Here is a 20,829-nt window from a genome sequence, read left to right as displayed (position 1 = left end):
GACCCTGCCTGCCCGCAAGGCTGTTTTTTATGAACATGAATAAAATGAGGAGAGTGCTTTGCAAACACAATGCCAAATGTGAGCACACATGGAAACCGCGGGAAGGGCGACAGCCTGGGGATGTTCTTATCCTCAGAAAAGTGCCCTAATTCTGTGAGGCTGGCAGCAAGTTAAACAGCTCATGTCACCCAGCATTTCCACCCCCGTTTTCCTTTATACATGTTTGATGACTTTTTTTTTAATTACATAAGCATTATATGAACTCACTCTCCTCTTGGGGGAAAAAAGTCAAATCGTCGTTTAACCCTTCCCCAACTCTTCTTCCCCAACCCACACATTGCAACTCTTGAAGCTGTGCTTGTTCTGTGTATCCTTCCAGAACACTTGTCATATCTACATACACACTGGTATGTTATGATTATACACGTATCTGTAGATGACATATCCTATCGTTCCGGGGTATGTGCTTTAAGAAAAAAAAAATGTTTCCATACCCATCATTCTGCAACCTGATTTTTTTTTTCACGACAGTGTTTTTGAGATCCTGTTGTATAAATATATTATAATTTTATTTATCCAGTCCCCTGCCGATGGACAGTTAAGTGGCTTCTAGCTGTCCACTGTCACAAGCAACGCCACAATGGATATTCGCGTACGCGTCTTCCTGGGCTCGTAGAAACCACCAGGGTACATCTCTGGGTGCTGAAGTGCTGGTTTCGAGGGTTTGGTGGATATTACTCTACGGCCGCCAAAAAGTTTCAGCTCCATCTTTAACAGCAAGTTGGGAGACCGAATGGACTCCAGGGCTGGGGTGGAAGGTTCTCTGATTCTGCACCTCAGCGATGCGCAGGGGTTGCCCTGCCCCTTGCCGCCCAGCGCAGCAGCTGGAGCAGCAGCTCCAGGCTCTGCGGCCACGCGCCCGTCTTCCCCTGCGGCCACACTCCTGGGAGCGCACTGCCTCATACTCTCTCCTGCACAGAGATGCGACTCTCTTTGCCGTCCTCCTGGGTCACCGGCTGGCACCCGTGTAAGGTCTCCTGCACCGGAGCAATGGAGTGGAGAGGGACAGGAAATTCCTCCACGTCCTCCACGGGGTCCTCCCTGTGGTCCTTCCACATAACCTTAGGGGAGCCAAGGCGTGAGGTTACCCCCCAATACCTCCGAGTAGCCCTTCCCTCAGAAGGAGCCCCCTTCCCCCAAACACAAGCCCCTTCCCCTTTCCCAAAGGGAGGGTCAGAGCTGATTCAATGGGGACCTCCTGCCCCCTGCTGGCCACACAGGGAGTGTCAAGAAGCTTCCAGAGTGGGAGCCCGTGGATCCAAGGAGCTGCCCCCTCCAGCCCCTGGCCAGTGACGGGGCACCAAGGCCCCAGAGACACGGTTCCCCATGTATTAAATGCCAGGAAATGTCAGATCTTGCCCATGGTGCCAGGGCTGCCAGGGAGATGAGCTCTGGAGCCGGCAGAGGTTGCTGGTGCCGGGGAATGAATGGGAAGAGGCGTCCCTGCAGCCCAGCCCTGGGAGTGACAGCAGCTGCTCCTGGGCCCTTCCCCTACCCGCCACAGGGGCAGACCCTGAAGCAGTTTTCCTGCCACAGAGGCAACACTGAGTCAGGCTTTCTTTCCAGCTTGCCAAAACCCTGAGCTGGTTCCCCAGGGCTGACCTACCTTATTCTCTGGCTCCTTGGCCACCTTTCCTGGGGGGGAGGGGGTGGAGAGAAATGAGGTGGGGAGTTGATGAAGTCAGATCAGGAAACAGGTGGCCAGCTCCGTACCTTCTCCCTCCCTCCTTCCCTCATCACCTCCCCACCTGGGGACTCACTGACACAGGCGGACACCAACAGGACAGCAAGCAGGATCCCCATGGTGATGGGGATCACCACCAAGGCTCTCATCCGAGGTGGGGGACCTAGAGAAATCAAGACTTCAGTGACAGCTTCCCACCAGTGGCAACCTCCCTCCCAACCCCCATGCCTAAGGCAGCTGCACCTTGCAGGACTCTCAAATCCTTCAATGGCTGAGCTCATCTCAAATCCACTGATTCAAATAGGTGGCCCTGGAGAATGTGGCCCGATGTGTTTAGTGTGACCAGCACATTTAAAAAGAATTCTTGAGGGACACCGGCTGGGTCAGTTGGTTAAGGGGCTGCCTTCGGCTCAGGTCATGATCCCAGGGTCTAGGACCAAGCCCCGCACTGGGCTCCTTGCTCGGCGCAGAGCCTGCTTCTCCCTCTGCCTCTGCCTACTTGTGCTCTCTCTCTCTATCTCTCTGTCAAATTAAAAAAAAAAAAAGGAATTCTTGAAATACTTGCCAACTTTTTAAAATTGGGAGATGGCATATTGGGTATTAGGATATCTGGTTTCTCTTAGAAGTTTGGAAGATCCAGCCACAATGGGCCAGCAGCCCCGCCTGGCACCCCTTACCAAAACTGAGGAGTGGTAGCTGTCTACTCTGGCTCCCCACATGCCTCATACCTCCCCACCCTCTGTCCGGTGCAGAGGTCCACCTTATATCTGCAGGTTGTCTTTGTTATAGAAGAATGAAAGGAAGTAAAGTATTTCTTGGACCTAAGTCTCTATCCTAAATGGAAAAAAGAGATGCACAGCAGGGACTAGGGGAAGGCAAGTGAATCATTCACCTTGGGACAAAATCTAAGGGGACACCAAAATCTCAGTAATCGAGAAAAGTAATATTTCAATGTCATGTTTTGAAAATTATATCAACAAACTATGGCCAATAAGCTGGCTGCCTTTTCTTTTCTTTTTCTGAGATTTATTTATTTATTTGAGAGAGAGAGTGCACACGAGTAGGGGGAAGGGCAGAGGGAAATGGCGAGAATCTCAAGCAGACTCCCCACTGAGTGGGTAGTCTGACACGGGACTAGATCTCACCACCCAAGCCGAAACTGAGATCATGACTTGAGCCGAAATCAGGAGTCAGACACTTAAATGACTGAGCCACCCAGGCACCCCTGGCTGGCTGTTTTTTAAATAAAGTTTTATTGGAACCAGGGCTGGGCTTAGGCTGAGGCAAGTGAGGCAGGACTGGATCACATTTTTATGTAAATTTTGATATTTTGTTCATTAAGGGTTTTTTTTCTTACAATAGCTTTGATTTTTTTAAAAAGAATGTATCAAGTGTTATTTATCTTGATGACGGCATTTTTCTCGCACCCCCTTTAATACTGTGTCCAAGGCACGTGCCTCACTCTAGTCCCAGCCCTGCCAAGACCTGGGCATCTACAAGCAGGTCTTAAGAAAAAACAGAGAAAAAGTCTTTGTCTTAGCAGTGACTTTTCAACTCCTCGACATGACCTGCCTGGTCCCTGCAGTTATCGGAGTCTGTGATCTGTGCTGTGGGCCAACCCCCTCATTCTAAAATCAAAACCGAGGCCCTGAGAGGAGCAGTGTCCCACCATGTTGGTGGTTGAAACGCAGAGTGGCTGAAGAGCATTGCTGGAACACCTCGAAAGCGCGAGAATCCATGCCAGGCACTTCCCCCAAGCTACTAAAGGAGCTGCTGCTATCATCCCACTTCACAGATGAAGAAACTGAGGCTCAGAGTAGGGAGGTGACTTGCCTAGGCTCCACGGATAAGTGGCAAAGCTGGGATGCCTCAAAACCCCAAAACTGCTCCCTCCTCTCACCACCTGCTCTCCCTCTTCCCCGCATCCCCCTCCCCGCCATCGTCTCTGTGCCCCTCTGTTCCCCTTGAGCTCCTCGCCTCCCAAGCCTGCTACGAGGACCCATTCTCCAAGACTCACCACAGACAACATCCGTCTTGTTCGTCCCCTCCTGAATCTCCATCAGGCCTTTGGTCTCACAGCTGTGCACAGACAGACGTGCATGCGTGTGTGTGTGTGCATGCACACACATGCACACACACACACACACACACACATAGACATAGAGAGAGAAAAAGACATGAAATTTCCCCAACCATAAGATTTCAAACCCCAGAGGGAGACCGTCAAAACCAACAAATTCAGGTTCACCGAGTACGTATTGTGTGCACCCTCCGATGCTGGCTATTATGGGAATGACACAGACTCTGTTCTTAGGGAACTCATGAGAGCAGAGAAAAAATTGTTGCACATCTTAAAGGAGGAATAATCGAAGAGTCTCTACGGAGTGCTGTGCTTTGTCACATAGGCTGAAGTGAACTGGGAATCACTCAGAGCAGGGGAGACCAAGCCCACAATGGCTGGACGAGAGGGACGATGAGTTCAGGCTAAGGCAGGGCTTCTCACACTCAGCACTACTGACATCTGGGGCCACATGGCTCTCTGTTGCAGGACTTTCCTGTGCACCACAGGCTGCTTAGCAACACCCCTGGCCTCCACCCACTAGATCCCAGTAGAGGCCCCTCTCCAGTTGTGACAACCAAAATGTCTCCAGACATTGTCAGATGTCCCCTGGGGAGAAAAATTGCTCAGTTGAGAACCTCTGGGTTAAGGGTCATCCAGAAAGGCTGCCCTAGGGAAAGGAGATCTGAGTGGCCTTGAAGGATGTAAATTTTTTTTTTTTAAGATTTTATTTTACTTATTTGACAGAGAGAGAGAGATCACAAGTAGGCAGAAAGGCAGGCAGAGAGCAAGGGGGAAACAGGCTCCCTGCTGAGCAGAGAGCCCAATGCAGGGCTCGATCCCAGGACCCTGAGATCATGACCTGAGCCGAAGGCAGAGGCTTAACCACTGAGCCACCCAGGTGCCCATGAAGGATGTAAATTTAGAACAGCAGCACCTTCAAACTGAAGCAGGACAACGTGATTTGAGGGATTCGGTGGGGGACATGCCAGATGGTGCGAAGGAACTACAGAAAACTGGGCTTTAGAAGCAGATCACTGGTGATCAGCCATGAAGGTTTCACCCGGATTCAGCTGGTAATACTGCGTCAGCATCCAACCAGAGGACCACACAGTGACGGGACTTGGGGGGCCAGAGAGCTCACAGGAGGAGAAATTCCAGACAAGTACAGCTGGGAGGCCCGCACACGCATCCCGATATGGGATGATGAAGACGTGGCTCTAGGGGCACCTGGGTGGCTCAGTGGGTTAAAGCCTCTGCTTTCGGCTCAGGTCGTGATCCCAGGGTCCTGGGATCGAGCCCCGCATCGCATCGGGCTCTCTGCTCGGCAGGGAGCCTGCTTCCCTTCCTCTCTGCCTGCCTCTCTGCCTACTTGTGGTCTGTCAAATAAATAAATCTTAAAAAAAAAAAAAAAAAAAGACATGGCTCTAGGAGGAGTTGGGAGGAGTGGACAGAAGAGAACATCGCCAAGAAAAATACACCTAAAGCAGGGGAAAAAAGGTGAGAAGCTACAAAGAAAGCATGTACATAAGGGTGCCTGGGCATCTACAAGACACTCCTACATGTCTTTTCCTCATGCCTTGTGAAGTGAAGGTCATTCCCATTTTCTAAATGAGGGCACTGGGGCTCAGACAAGGGTCATACACTTATGTGGGGTCACAACCATTCTAAGCTGCACTGAGGCTGGGATCCAGTGCTCTGATTCCACTAACCCAGCTGCCGCCGGTTATCATTCAGCAGTTCTCAGTAAAGATCTATTAAGCATCTACTGCGCACCAAGCATTGATGTAAGCATAAGGAATGCATCACTGGAAGAAAAAAAAAACAAAACACCAAGGCCAAGTCTCTACACTGAAGGAACTGGCGGTCTCCTGGAGCAAGGCAGGCAGGAAACAAATGAGAAAGAATATAAGGAATCCTGGTATTTGTGTGGAAAATACGTGTGTTTGCACGTGCATGCGTTTATTTGTTTGCACATAGAATCTCTGGAAGGACACGCAGGAAGAGTAGCCACCTCCAGGGAGGACTGAGTGGCCGAGGAACAGGGTAAAAGGAGACTGGTCACCCTAGGCCTCTTTGTGCCTCGTGTCCCACGAGCTTGTCTCACCCATTTTTTTAAAGTTAAATGTAAAAATTAATCGGGCACGTGTTGAAGGGTGTTCCAAGCAGGAGAGCTGGAGGCAAGAGAACCAATAACGTGTTGAAGGTTGGGGCCTGTGCAAAGGAGTCTGGGTTTCATCCTAAATGCACAGGGAGCCATGAAGCATTTTACATAGGGAGCTCCAGGATCCGAAATTCACTGCAGAAAGCTCACTGTGGCAAGAAGGTGGGAAGGAAAGAGCAGAGGCAGGGAGGCCGGTGGGGAGTAAAGGCACTGTACAGACCACAGTGATGACTGTGAAGGCAAGAAGAAGGAATCCCGAAAGAGGACCTGGTGACTGATTTGGGAGGGACCGTGGGACAAGTACCCAGACCCATGGAAGTATCTTCCCAGAGGATAAAAGGGCAGACAAGTGAGCCTATTTGGCACCTGTGGGTCACCTGCAGGGAGCTGGACCCCCAGTGATGGCATATGACTGTCTGGGACCCAGGAGACAGATCTGGACAGGAGATATGGTTTGGGAACCATGGACACAGATGAGACGCTCAGGCGAGGCAGGCAAAGTGATTGGGGAGTAGAGCCTAGAACAAAGGCCAAGGAAACCAGGTAGGAGGGGTAGAAGGAAAGCAAGAGAGGTGTCATGGTGCCCCTAAGAAGCGAGTTTCATGAAGACTGAGAGATCAGCAGTGTCTGTTACCACAGAGACAGCGGGCCAAAAAATGCTGAGAAGTGACCTTTTGGTCAGCCACGAGGATGTTCTAGAATTCTCTAACTGCAAAAGTGTGTGGACATGGGGAGGGGCCGAAGGACAGGTAGCCAGAGAGAATGGAAGTGGTCCCACGCCCCTCTTAGGGCCAGAAACACAAGGGATGGATCCTTGTACCTTGTCCAAGGGTGACACTTTTCCAAAGCAGATGACACATTAGAGAAGAAGCCGACGGGGCAGGGATCGCAGATGGTATCAGAAACCTCTGTAGCTGGAAGAAGGAGGCGGCATTCGTCATCACAGTGGACCACCTGTCCGGCTCGCAAAGGAACTGGTGGAATGGCAAGGCAGGACCAACCTCCTGTGTCAAGGGCTGTCCCCCAGCCCAGAGCTGCCCTGATAGAAGCCTCCTCCCACCGTCCGCCCCAGGCAGATGCCCAGGGCTGGAGGCAGGAAGAGAAACATTCTGTTTTCTGCTCACCAAGCAGAGATCCCAAGGCAGGGGGATCAAGACTGAGTGCCCAGTGCCCAACCCCTCACCTGGAGCCTCAGCTCCCATCTCCTGCCTGCAGAGCAGACTCCCAGACAGGCCACGTACCGATCTGCTTGACTCCCAGGCCAGGGGGGCACAGGCTGTGCGCGGTGCAGCTTTCACAGGCCTCGCTGGTACAGTGGAGACCTTCATGGCACGTGCAAGTGGTGTCTGTTTCTGAGGTGCCCTCTCTCTGGACCCGGAGCCCTAGGTCTGAACAGAGATGGCAGGAGGGATAGAGACATCTTACCAGCCGTGCTCAGGCGATCTGCTCCTCACATGTCCCGCTTTTCTTTTCTTTTTTAAAGATATTTTCCTTATTTATTTATTAGAGAGAGAGAGAGAGAGAACATGAGAGGAGAGTCAGTGAGAGAAGCAGACTCCCTGCCGGGCAGGGAGCCCGATGTGGGATTCGATCCCGGGACTCCAGGATCGTGACCTGAGCCGAAGGCAGTCGCCCAACCAACTGAGCCACCCAGGCACCCCTGCCTTTATTTTCTTAAACCATCTTCCAAGTAGGGATAAGTATCAAATTATTTAACAACCCGGACACCCCAGACTGCAGCCAATCAGAGCAGACTCTGGCTATGAAAAAAAGTAAGGGCTCTGTTGTCAGGAATGAGCTAGACTGTCAGCCTAACTCGAGCACACCCCTTCCCCAGCAGCCCACGCACTGGGGTCACAGTATTTGTGCTGGTGACAGTGTCTCTCTGAGTTCCAAGTGCCTAGGAATTCGCCTTCTTTGCAATGAGTGCATTCTGTGTCGATGGTCTGTGTGCAGTCGCTCACCAGTTTCTGTCCTGGAAAACATTGGGAAATGAGATGGTTCCAGCCAGCTCAATGAGTCAGACACTTATCCAAAACTGAGCAGGCTGGGGTGGGGTGGGGGGCTTAAAGATGACTGTCTTGGACCCTTCCAGACTTCATAGTCTGGTGGGGGCCACAGGAAAGATAGGAACCCTAGGGCTGGATAGACAGAGAGGGAACCCAGAACATTCTGACAGCAGGGCAGGGATGGGAAGAATCTCCAGGAGTCATTTAAGACTGGAGTGGACAGTTGACACATGGAGTCTGTGTTCTGCCAGCGAACCAGGAAGGGTCCCACTACGGGGCCAGGGGGTTGGCGGCTCACCTGGAGGACACAAATTACAGCACTGGGTGTTTACTGGGTATTGCTTTTCTCTGCATGCAGTGTATTCTGGGTGGACCTAAAAACAGAATGGGGTGATTGGCGGGGATCTTGCAATCTCTGCTACAGCTGGCAGAGAGGTGGAAATCAGCCAGGACAGAGGTTAGAACTGAAGTCTGGAGCAGAAAAATGGAGCCTGTGTATTACTTGGTGTGTTTGTTTTTAACTAAACTGCCAACTGATGTGATTATAAAAGGACCCAGAGGATCAGTCTGGCATTTCACAAAGTGATTGCACCGGAACATCACAATATTCCCTGAACCAAACAGATCTGCCTTTTGGCTCGACTCCTGAGTTGTTCCTCTTCCCAAAGACCCAGAAACACAGGAGGACTCCAGTACCTCCTCTGGAGTCATGAAGCTGGCTTGCTTCTACTGGTCCTAGTTCTGGCTGGGGCTATATTTAGCACTTGGCCCCTTCCTTCTCTTCATCTGCTCCCCACCCTTTTCTCCTCTCCAAACACTCATCATCTGCTGATCCAACTCCTTCCTCATGAAATGCCAAGACTGTGAAGCTGGAAGGATTCCAATCCAATGCTTTTGCTTTACAGGTGACTAGACTAAGGACCAGAGAGGTGGGGCACTTGCCCAGGGTCACACAAAGAATTTTCGAGAGCTCAGGTCTCAATACTGCCCCCTCTCCATCAAGTTGGGTCTTGCCTGTGCTATTTTTACTCCATCCAAGTAACACCCATGCTATTAATTACTTCTCATTAATTTAAATACATTGGGTTTAAATGTAAACTTTATATCATTGACATGAGAGAAGAGCCAGTATCACTTCTCATAAATAAACGGTAACCCTAAAAATAAATTCAACAGAAATGCAACAATGTTATTAAAAACCCAGCAGAGCCCCTCCTCTCCAGGTCTGCCCTTGGTTTGGGTCTTGTTTTTTTTTTTTTTTTTTTTTTTAAAGGAGTATTAGAGGGGCACCTGGGTGGCTCAGTGGGTTAAAGCCTCTGCCTTCGCCTCAGGTCATGATCCCGGGATCCTGGGACAGTGCCCTGCATTTGGCTCTCTGCTCAGCAGGGAGCCTCCTTCCTCCTCTCTCTCTCTCTCTCTCTCTGCCTGCCTCTCTGCTACTTGTGCTCTCTGTCTGGCAAATAAATAAATAAAATCTTAAAAAAAAAAAAAAAAAGGACGAGTAGCAAGTGCTGGAGAGGTTTTAACTCTATTCTAGCTCCAGAGAGTTCCTCCTTCAAAAAAAAAAAAAAGAGAGAGAGAGAGAGAGAGAGGATTTTAATAGAAGTGTAAAGTGAATTTCTGTTGTTCAGTTCTATATCTGTGTGTTCCCTAAAATCATGCCACACTTCAGGAAGAGCCAGTGAAAAGAGCACAGGCTTGAGAGTCAAACCACTTAAGGCTCCAATCTTGCCTTTGTAACACTTACTAGTTTGGTTTCTCTTAGCCTCAGTTTCCACATCTCTAAAATGGGAGTAGCGCCTGCTCCACAGATAAGGTTGTGAAAATCAGAATGAATATCCATAGACAGTCCGGCACAGAAGCTAGCACATAGTAGGGCTCATTTCAATGGCAGTTTTAATTATCACATGTATATGGATATCTGCTGGGATGACGAACACCCTGGATTCTGCCTAATTGGTGGCTCTCATTCAGCTTGGGTGAGAAGATTACTTGCAGAGAAGCTTCTTGTTCCAAATGGGGAAGGAAATATACAGGTCTGTTGATTCCACTACCACATCCTGTGAATGTTCTCCCTGCAACCCTGTGGACCTTCCCACCAGACTCCCAGAGCAGCGGATATCCTTTGTCATTTTCAAACCCATGAGAAATACAGCTCCTTCTCTGAGAGTTTATCAATCTCCAGCTCCCACTCCATAGCCCCAGTCCTTCTGACACAAAGCAGCTCAGGACCAAGGCTCGGAGAAGGTGGCTCTGGAATCAGGCAGATGTAGATTTATATCCAGGTTCCACCTAGCTATGAGAACTCTGGCAAGTTATTTTCTCTCTCTGAGCCTCAGTTTGCTTAACTGTGTAATGGGGGAGTTGAAAAAAATCCGACCATGAATGCCTATAAAGGATTTTGCTCAGAGCCTGACACATGGGAAGCTCTTACAAGTAGTCCCTGCTATTTTTGTCACCACCCAGTCTCTACCTGGAGCCCGAACTGGCAGTATGTTCTTGAGAAGCCCAGATCACCCGTCACGCTACCTCGCCTGGCTCTTCCTCCAGTAACCTCCTACAACCTCCTCCTCCTCCTCCTCTCTCCAGCTCCACCTTCTTCCTGCATCCTTTCTCCCTAAGAACCATTGCTTAGAATGAAAATGAAAGTTCTGGGACCAAAGCAGCTTCCCCACTGACTCTCTTCCCCTGCTGCTGACTCCCCAAACCCTCCATGGGTCTTTCCTACTCAGACTTCATGCCAGAAACTACAGGCCTTGAAAGTAGGGGGAGACCAGAGGGTTTGGGATGAGAGGGTCAGGTTCTTGGGGGGGATTCCCAGCCTCCAGAATGAGGAACTACCAAAATAGATTTAAACAAAAAGTGAGTCAAGTGTGGGCTTCTGAAAATCCCGGAGACATGCTTGGTTGGGCATAAACTAAGACTTCCTGGTGACTGGAGAAACCCCTGCTGGTCTCCTAACCCCTTCTTGGGTCCCATGAACTACGCAACGCATCTCCCCGGGGCAAAAGTCTCCTATATCATCTTAAATTCAGGAGGTAGACACACAACCTTGGATATGCCTCCTAGGTTGATCACCCAGGATTGGGGGTGGGCATGGGAGAGTGAAAAGCTCCTTGCCTTCTCAGAGCAGTACCTGGCCCTCTGCACCCACACTTATTCCCACAAGAAGGCAGCCCCAGGTGGCCAGGATATGATAACCCTTCACAGAGGCTGGCATCTGTCCACAATGGAAAAGGGACAGGAAACCGACCAGACCCGCCTCTTCCCTTGCCCAGCCTCCCTTCTGGCTTCTGAAACCCCTCGCCAGTCTCTGTGCAGCCAGCCTCTGAAGCAACAAAACTAGACTGCAGCCTTTTGACCAAATAAAGGCTTGAGGCTCCCCAAATCCCATCCCCATCTACACCACAGGTGCACGTTTTTTGCAGTGCCCTCACTACACGCCCTCTGTGGACTACCTTCCAACCTGGAAGAAGACAGAGGCAGCCTACCTCGTACAGCCAGGACCCTGGGGTACCTTCTCCGGCTTCTCTACCCACCTGTCTGTCCTCCCAAAATCAGATAGGAAGGTCCCTTCCCCGAAATATTGCTTCTCTTCCCCTTCCCCCCTCTCCTGTCCTTTGTCGGGTCGGAGCAGAAATTCAACTCACGGCGGTCAACAAGGAGCCCCAGAAGACACAGCGCAGAGGCAGAAGAACCATGGCGAGGTGAATGCCAGGCGGCGGAGTAGGGGCGCGGGCACCGGGCCCCTAGTAACTCCCCTAGCCCGTGCCCCCCGCCCCTCCCAGGAAATGGGCGGGGTCTTCGGGGACCAATCGCGGTCAGTTTCGTGGGGCGGGGGCGGAGCTCCTGACGACTTCTCGCACCGGGATTTCCCCTGGACATTCCTAGGAATCTAATTCTCCCCGGAGTTTAGGGACGCGCTTTTGGCGCGGGGAAGGGCGCGTAGTCCCAGGAACAGCACGGCCGGCCTCCTCTCCTCGCCCCTGGGGCTCAGAGGCCAAGCTGAAGGGCTCAGGGAGCTAGCAGTCTTCCCGGAGAGCTAAAGGAGAGAAGAGAGATCCCCACGTGCTGCGAAGACGTCCCAGGGACACCACCCCCAAATGTTCTCCCCGGCAGCCTTCGGGAATTCCGGCAGAACTGAAAGTGTCCCCACCGCGGATGGAGAGGCCTGAGGAAGTTCCCCCTATCCCTGAAAGCGGGAAGGCCGCAGCTGGGGTGTGGGGAAGAGGAGGGCTCGGGTGGCGTTTCAAGGAAAAGAGTTTTCCAGTTTAAAGTTTCGGTCTCACGGGGCGCCTGGGTGGCTCAGTGGGTTAAGCCGCTGCCTTCGGCTCAGGTCATGATCTCAGGGTGCTGGGATCGAGCCCCGCATCGGGCTCTCTGCTCAGCAGGGAGCCTGCTTCCTCCTCCCTCTCTACCTCCCTCTCTACCTGCCTCTCTGCCTGCTTGTTCTCTCTGTCAAATAAATAAATAAAAAATAAAAATCTTTTAAAAAAAATAAAGTTTCGGTCTCTTTCAGAGGAAATTCCCTCGAGTGGACGCAGCGTCCCAGCCTCCCCAGCCATCCATCCGTGCATCCATGCGTCCCCGCGTTCCCGCCCGGCGGCGGGAGACAGGCAATTAGAGTAGAACATCAGCCTTTCGGGGAGCGGGGATCCCCACGAGTATCTCAGGGGACTGCGGACCCTCTCGTTCTACAGAAACCCCCGCATGCTTGTGCCTACATTTCCCGGGTTCTGGCCCTCCAAGCCATTCTTCAACCAACGTTAACGTTCCCTATTCAGCAGCATGGAACACCTGAATTCTGTTCTAGGCTCCGCCTCTGATGGGTTGCGTTCCTGTTCCGTTGAACCTTGGTTGTCCCCGATGGAACCTGAGGAGCTTGAACTAGATGGCTGTTAGGGTGATGGCCCAACAAGTTTTGCATTTCTGGGCCAGCCCAAAAGGCCAGGCTGCATAGATCAGGGAAGATGGGAGAGGAAGAGACTGCTAACCCCACCTTCCTGGCTTCTGCTAAAAAGGGCACCCTCTTTTCCAACACGTGCCACTAATTCAGAACCCCATCATCTCTCACCTGGGCTGGCCTCAGTCATTCACTAGGTACCTGTTGAGCCCCTACTATGGGCCACGCAACACCCAACAACCCCCTCCCCAATTGTTCATCCTGTTGCAGTTTTCCTTGCAAACCCCAGATCTGATCCGATCAGGACACTTCCCTGTTGAAAAACCTCTTTGGGGGGCGCCTGGGTGGCTCAGTGGGTTAAAGCCTCTGCCTTCGGCTCAGGTCATGGTCCCAGGGTCCTGGGATCGAGCCCCGCATCGGGCTCTCTGCTCGGTGGGGAGCCTGCTTCCTCCTCTCTCTCTGCCTGCTTCTCTGCCTGCTTGTGATCTGTGTCTGTCAGATAAATTTAAAAAATCTTTAAAAAAAAAAAAAGAAAAAAGAAAAATCTCTTTGGGCTCCCCATCCTCAGGATGGTCCAAACTCCTTCTCATGACACAGAAAGCCCTTCTGCACTCTACCCCCACCTGTCTCCCCACATTCACTCCCTGCCATGCCCTCCCATGCACACTGGCTTCCACAGTACTTTCCTCCCCATTTTCAAACACTCTTTTCTTCTTACTCTGTCTTGCTGTTTCCTTCTTTCCCCTCTCCTTCCTGGAACCAGTTTAAGTATCGCTTCCTCTTCAGTTAAGCCTCACCCCAGGACAGAGGTAGCTGCTCTACCTTAGCCCCTCCCCCTGTTTTCTTGCAGCATTAGTGTGCTGGACTAGAACTCCACCGGTCTGGCCCCACTGGACCGGAAGCATCTTGAGGGCAGGACTGAATTCATCCCAGTCCTAGGCATATAATAGGACACCAATATGCACTGGCTGAATGAATGAATCAGTAAATGGGTTCTGTTGATTCTCATTCCCAGCACACCCTCCATCAAGAACGATGTGGGGGGACGCCTGGGTGGCTCAGTTGGTTAAGCAGCTGCCTTCGGCTCAGGTCATGATCCCAGCGTCCTGGGATCGAGTCCCACATCGGGCTCCTTGTTCTGTGGGGAGCCTGCTTCTCCCTCTGCCTGCCACTCTGTCTGCCTGTGCTCGCTCTCTTTCTCTCTCTCTGACAAATAAATAAATAAAATCTTTAAAAAAAAAAAAAGAACGATGTGGGGACAGGAGGTGCAAAGCAGGTTGGTAGTCACAACACACCTAGAGCTGGTGGTCAGACACCAATAAGCCAGGAACCCTTGAAATCAGAGTCCACAGGACTTCACAAAAGCCACCCAAACATGCCTGGGATGAAGAGAATATTAAACTATCTTTTCCCTCTTTAATCCACCTCATAAAGCAAGTAGAGTTTTAATTCCTTTGGGAGGGGGGAGGGCGTTGCTATAATAACTTCAGCCATTACTTATTCTTTATTTGCTTGATTCCAAAATTGGGCCCTTCACAAAACTGCCTTGGGAAGCCAGTACACAGAATTAAAACATTAATTATATTATATAAAACGTATCATAGCCACAATTAAAGCAGCTTAAATTAATGTGTGAAAGAATAAATAGTAGCCTTCGGGTTGCCCCATGGGGCGAAGACCAGATAAGATAAAGGGAAGATATTTTAGTATATGCATATCCAAAGCAGACGTGTGCTGGCAGGAATAGGCCAAGAGAAGGCATAGAATCTCCCTGGACTGAACAGAGTACGCTGGGAAAGGAAGGAGAAAAGATGATTCACAGGGAGGGTGGATTCCATGATAGGAGTAGGGCAAAGAGTGGGGACCCAGGATTCTGGAAAAACAGGAAATGGCCTTTGCAGGGGAGTTGGGGGGGCGTGTCCCAGGGCCACATGGATGGGTAAGAAGCAGGCCTGGAGGTCAAGTCCACAGCACAACCAGAATCTGGTGAGCAGATGATTCTAATACACAAACCCCATTGTGTTCCTCTTGGGTTTGAAGCAACTCCCCAAAGAACCTCGTTCCTTCAAGCTCATGGAGCCTCAAAGCCATGGGTTCCACTGACCTGCATCTCTGACTGTCCTCCTGTCTTCAAATGTCTGCTCCAAGCTGTGCTGTGACCTCTGCCAGAAAGCCCTTCTCCACTCTCCTTTCTTCAGACCCACCCTTTCTCATCTTTCAACTCAGGTGCCCTTCTCTGGAAACCTTCCGGAACAAGCCACCTGGAATGTGCCCACCTACCTCCCTGTGCCCTCTCAGAATCCTGTGGCTGCTTACCTAAGCAGGACTCCAGCCCTACCACACTGTATTTCGATTATTCTGTTTACTCACGGAACCAGTGTGCTGAGGCGGCTCAACTTGATGGGGCATAATAATGAAGCTTTCCCGTCTAATCTCTACCTTCAGCCATGCTGTGCTGAATTTCCCTTTTCCATCCCTTAATGACATCTTGGGCAGATTGCATTACTTTTGGATCACTTTCTGTTGTAAAACCTCCATCCTTGAAAGCTTTATTCTCAAACTCAATTTAAATCTCATTTTGTCTTCTCCCTTATTTATCCGAGGGTTGACTGGAGCCAGTATCCTTCCTGCTTGAATAAAAGGTGGGGGGATCTGGGGGGAGGTGGATATAGCCTGGTTGGGAAACACGCATCCTGCATCCTCCCCCTTATTGAAACTGGGAGGAAGGAACGGGAATAGCTCTGCGATAGACCCCTCCCTGTTGGTTGACCCTGTTTCTTTGGCTAACCCAGAATGGCAAGTGTTCATAAATGGTTTCTCATGGGCCACATGAGTCTATTTCTTGTGGGCTTCTCCACTGCACAGTTTTCTGACAGTGGCCATCCAGCTCAGGCTTGAGCTTCCCTACCTTGCCCCACCACCGAGGCTTCTACCTCTGGTGGGATCCTGTTGCTCAGCAACAAGCCCAGCTGGGTGAGAATGTCAGCTTAGGGAACTACTACAGGGTCACTTGACTCAGAGAAACTCACACATCCTGGCCAGCTGCTCCACAGTGACTCTCTCTCCACCTCTCTTTTCCCCTGCTCAGATAGGGACAAGGGAACATCAGCAAGTCCATTGCCAAGTAAACTCCCATTGGGGAACAGCATTCCAGTATCCTCTTCTTGCATTCCCCTCTCAATCTCCAGAAGGGACTCCCAATTGAAGAGGGGAAGAGAAGGGAACCACCTTTCACCATAAAAACTATACTCTTCAATAAAACCTAAGAACTCCTCCCTCCCTGGTATTATGGGGCAAGGAAGAGGAAGTGAGCTTTTAGCTAGGGGATATAGGGCCAGTTCTGCCCCCTTTAGTAAACCCTGCAGGGAATGCGTCTGGCTTCTTTAGAATGCAGGGTACATGGGGCCTGTTTGCTTTGGTTGTGGGACATAATACCAAATCGTAAGTAACTAGGAGTTCCTGCTCAATAACCTTTGGATTGGGCCATCCTTCCTACCTAACTTGATTCTTGAAGAGGAAGATCTTTGTAGCCTGATGCCCACATAGAGCCCAGGCACATGCTGGATGCCAAGCAAGTGTTTGTTGAGTGAATGTGAGACTATAAACTGATGAGACTGTAGGGATCCATCAGGATCTACTTGCTCATTCTCACACTGTCTGGGGAGTTCTTATCTCCACCAGACGACCAGGCTCTCTAGCTAGGATTCCCAGGCACAAGTGTAAACAAAAATCTCTCCTTTCAGCTCAGCAGAATTGGGTCGGGATTTATCAAAGGGAACTAAGAAACTCAGAAAAGAACCCAACTATAGATTAAGAAAACCCAAGAGCTTGCAAAACAGATGAGTGAGTTAACAAAATATAGACGTTTGTTATCATGATCCGGTGAAATCCACTTACTTACTTGGCTGTTGCTGATTCTTAGACCTCAGGTCTGGTCCTCAAGTCTTCTCAGGCTCTGATGTCTGGAATACGAGACACTTTGGCTGGGGGAGGGGATCAGATTTCTTTACCATGGCCTCAAGATCTTGCGTGATCTGGCTTCTGCCGACCACTCCTTCCACCCTCCTACTTGCTGGCTACACCCCAGTCACCCAGATCTCTCAGTTCCCACCTCAGAGCCTTTGTGCTGCTCCTTCTGCCCAAGAGGCCCCTCCCCGCACTGTTCCTCTGCTGACTCTTTCTCATCATTCAGGTCTCCGGTCACATGGCACCTCCTCAGTAAGGCCTTCTCTGATAACCTTATCTAAAGTGAGTTCCTCTGCTCCAACCCACCTTCCCCACTGCTGTCCTCTCTCCTGGCACCTGTTCGAGTCGGGGTCGTCACTGCAAGCAAGAGAAGACAGAGCTGATGAACTTAAGAAGAGAACATCGTTGGAGGGTGTCAGGTGGCTCATAGAACTGATGGGAAGGCTGAAGGACCCAACTCCGGCAGCAGCCACAGGAAGCAGGACATAGTCAAGACTCTGCTACAGAACAGGTCTTACAAACCAGCCCTGTGTTAGCCAACCCCCCCAAGACAGCCCCCAGCGACCCCACCTCCTGGCCTATGCACCTTCCGGTGGTCCCCCACCACCACCACCACTCACTGTACCAGGGCTGGTCACATAACCAATAAAATCCTGGAGAAGTGATGGCATGTCACTTCCAAGATCAGGTCATAAAACTGAGATTTCAGGCCTACATGCGCTGTAGAAGAGTCCCTCTCCTTCACCTTCCCCCTTTCTTTCTTCCCTCCCCCTTTCTCTCCTCCTCCCCTCTCTCCTTCCTTCTCTTGTCAGGCCCACTGGGAAAGCCAGTTGTCCTTTCAGGAGAACACTTGGGAGTCTATAGAGAAGCCCACCTAGTGAGGATCTGAAGCTTCTGGCCATCAGCCATGTAAGAGGAGTGGCCCCTCGAGCCCCAGTCAAGCCTCAGCTAAGTGAAGCCCAGCCTTGACTGCCTTGACTGCCACCTTGACTGCAGTCTTGTGAGCTCATAAATGTTCTGTTATTTCAAGTCACTAAGTTTTTTTTTTTTTTAAGATTTTATTTATTTGACAGAGAGAGGGAACACAGCAGGGGGAGTGGGAGAGGGAGAAACAGGCTTCCTACTAAGCAGGGAGCCTGATGCAGGGCTCGATTCCAGGATCCTGGGATCATGACCCGAGCCGAAGGCAGATGCTTAACGACTGAGCGACACAAGTCACTAAGTTTTAAGGGAATCTCTTACACAGCAATAGATAATACAATCAGTAAGTGACCCTGAACTTGAGCATCATCCCCTCTAGGTTCAACATCTCGGGAAGGGACCTCGGAGTGGCTATGCTTGATTCACACTCCATATTCTGGTTGCCAGGGGGGTAAGAAGAACTATCTCTGCCTTCCTGGCCCCTGGTGGGTCCTGCCCCGCACTGTTCCCATCAAGTAGGAGGGATGATTGTATGCTAAACAGCCAAAGCAATCTGTCTGTACTGCAATGTTCCATCACAGCATTACCACTAGTTATCGTTCTCTGACAGGATGGCCTTTTTCTCCTTTCTTCTCCTCCTCCTAATTTTGGGCACACAGCAAGGCCCCAGAACTAAAGAAAACAGATACCCCCTTTGCCCAATAGTATAGGGGAACTATTCTCAAAAGTCAAAAGTCTGAATGCCTTAAGAACGCCAAACCCTGGGGAAACCTCAGGGCAACCTCCTCTCGGTGGATTAATGGGTGGGAAGAAGAGAAAATTTGGGAATCGGGATCAAAAGATACAGTTCTGCAACTTTTTGTAGAGCCAAAGGCTAATGAATAATCAAATCTTCCCCACTCAAAATATATGTATGAAACAGATACTTTAAAACAGACCAAAAATTCAGCCATGGTCCCAACCCCAAAATAAATCAATGTTTTATTTGTGCATATCTCCTTCTTGACCTTGTCAATATGTACCTTCAGATTTTTCTTTCCTGAGGATACCCTAGATAGATTTCTTGTTTTACGTTATCCTGGAACATTAGATCGTAAGTATTATTTCCACTTCTGTAAATATCCATTATTTTTTTTCTGTTTACACTCCCCTCCCAATCACAGCTTTGTTGGGATCCTTCTACGTATTTAAGAATATGTTTGTTCAGGGGCACCTGGGTGGCTCATTGGATTAAGCATCTGCCTTTACCTCAGGTCATGATCTCAGGGTCCTGGGATTGAGCCCTGTGTCCTATCAGGCTCACTGTTCAGCAGGGAGCCTGCTTCTCCCACTCTCTTTGCCCCTCCCCCTCCTTGCGCTATCTTTTTTTTTTTTTTTAGATTTTATTTATTCATTAGGCAGGCAGAGAGAGAGAAGGAAGCAGGCTCCCTGCTGAGCAGAGAGCCCGATGTGGGGATGTGGGGCTTGATCCCAGGACCCTGGGATCATGACCTGAGCCAAAGGCAGAGGCTTTAACCCACTGAGCCACCCAGGCGCCCTATCTTTGTGCTATCTTTAAAAAATATATATGTTTCTTCATATCATAAGAAAAGGAATCTTTGCCAATTTTCCGCCCTTTTCTCATTTAACTCTATCGCGGAAATCATGCCAGGTTAGCAGACACAGATCTAACACATTCCTTTTGTAGCAGCTGCATAATATTCCAGGATGTGGGCTTGTCACAACTGATTCAGTGGTTTTTCTGTTGATATACATTCAGGCTACATCCAGGTTTTACCACTGAACAGCATGCTGTAACGGCACATACTTGTACCCATATGCTTGGGCATTTGTGCTTCTATTCCTACAGAAGAGATTTCTAGAAGTGGAATTTGCAGGTATGTATACTGTAAATGGGAACAGTATTTACAAAACACTTGGGAAATTCACATGTATGAAAGGACCTTTACTTTGCGTTCTACCACTAGATGTTATCATCTATTTCAATATCTGACAGTTAATGCATGGAGATAGCTCATTGCTTGAATTTATATTTTCCCAATTAATTGAGCATCCTCCCAAATGTTTATTAACCATTTGGATTTCCTCTTTCATGAGCTAACTGTATATATCCCTCGCCCACTGTTCTACCAAATGTCTTCTTCCTATCAATTTCACTTATGCATGTATTCATTCAACAAATACTCATCAAGGATTTCACTATATGTCACATGTTAGGATTATGGTATTGAACCAGGCAAGTACCAACCCTAATGAAGAGCCCTTTGTATGGTTTCAATAGTAACCCTTTACTATGTCACCCACCTTGAAAATCAGCTCAGATGTCTAATTGTATTTTCAAGCTCTTCCCATACCCATGCTCTAGGAGACTGCTAATCTTTATAGTTTTGGGTTTTATGATGTAAAGTACCTAATACCAAGCACCACCAGCTATTAATTTGTTAGAACAGAAAGAGCACCTTGTTGGTACACCATTTTTATGCCCTTCACATTCACTGTTTCTGTCCCTCCTTCAAGCACCTGTGACCTTCTCCTGAAGGGCCTTTTATAGCCACAAGTTCATATTTAGCCCTTGAGGGGAGAAGGACAGAAGTGCCTGGGGGAATGTCCCTGGGAGCATCCTTTTACCAATGACAGACAAAGAGCTGGTGAATGAATACCCCAGTTCCCTCCTCCCTTAGGTGGGATAACTCAGAGGTGTGTGTTCTCCACTATCTCCGCCATCAAGAGGAAGCCTCAGTTGTCCGTGATGTAACCAGCATATGAACCCTCTCCACAAGGGCTTCCTTCCCTCTCTATTTCACTTCCCCACCAGTGCTTCATGGAGTCATCTTCCAAATTAACTACTTGCCCTCAAATCCTTATCTCAGTTTCTGTTTCTGCAAGACTTCAACTAAGCGCCCTTGGTTTGCAGATGAGAAACTAGCTTGATGGGTAGGAATGTGGCCTCTGAAGTCAGAGGTCTGGGTCCAAAGCCTGGTTCTGCTCCCGATTATGGCCTTGAGTACATTCTAAATCTCTGGTTCCTCCTCTGTAAAATGGGCTTGAAAGCTCCCACGGTTA

At 49.8% G+C, this 20,829-nt stretch overlaps 1 protein-coding gene across 5 annotated transcripts; it reads right to left on the bottom strand.

Annotated features, from left to right (window-relative positions):
- Positions 1–542: 542 nt before the first annotated feature.
- On the bottom strand, positions 543–11,876 carry CD40 (CD40 molecule). Of its 5 annotated transcripts, none has more exons than XM_047746533.1 (9): positions 11,627–11,745; positions 8,275–8,350; positions 7,817–7,942; positions 7,209–7,355; positions 6,788–6,941; positions 3,762–3,823; positions 1,809–1,907; positions 1,667–1,695; positions 543–1,121 (listed from the first exon to the last, which is right to left on the bottom strand). In XM_047746533.1, the coding sequence occupies exons 1-9, from the start codon at positions 11,675–11,677 to the stop codon at positions 960–962; spliced, it is 906 nt and encodes a 301-aa protein (XP_047602489.1). In that variant the 5' UTR covers positions 11,678–11,745; the 3' UTR covers positions 543–959. The 5 variants fall into 5 exon arrangements, with proteins under 5 accessions (XP_047602489.1, XP_047602490.1, XP_047602492.1 ...); XM_047746534.1 differs by having other exon boundaries at positions 1,821–1,907; XM_047746536.1 differs by having other exon boundaries at positions 6,788–6,881.
- Between the last annotated feature and the right edge of the window lie 8,953 nt (positions 11,877–20,829).

This window comes from Lutra lutra, chromosome 9, assembly GCF_902655055.1.
Source record: "Lutra lutra chromosome 9, mLutLut1.2, whole genome shotgun sequence".
Lineage (NCBI taxonomy): Eukaryota > Metazoa > Chordata > Mammalia > Carnivora > Mustelidae > Lutra > Lutra lutra.
Note: the sequence above shows the minus strand (reverse complement) of the source record. Positions and strands in the feature narration are given on the sequence as shown.

Bases quoted from the DNA above. Each gene is read 5' to 3' on its own strand.
- CD40 (XM_047746533.1), bottom strand. From the start codon at position 11,677: ATGGTTCTTCTGCCTCTGCGCTGTGTCTTCTGGGGCTCCTTGTTGACC. The intron at 8,351-11,626 runs GTGAGTTGAATT...TTCTGTTTTTAG, and splicing joins GGGGCTCCTTGTTGACCGCC to GTCCACCCAGAATACACTGC. The intron at 1,122-1,666 runs GTAGGTCAGCCC...GGCTCCCCTAAG, and splicing joins CCAAGGAGCCAGAGAATAAG to GTTATGTGGAAGGACCACAG.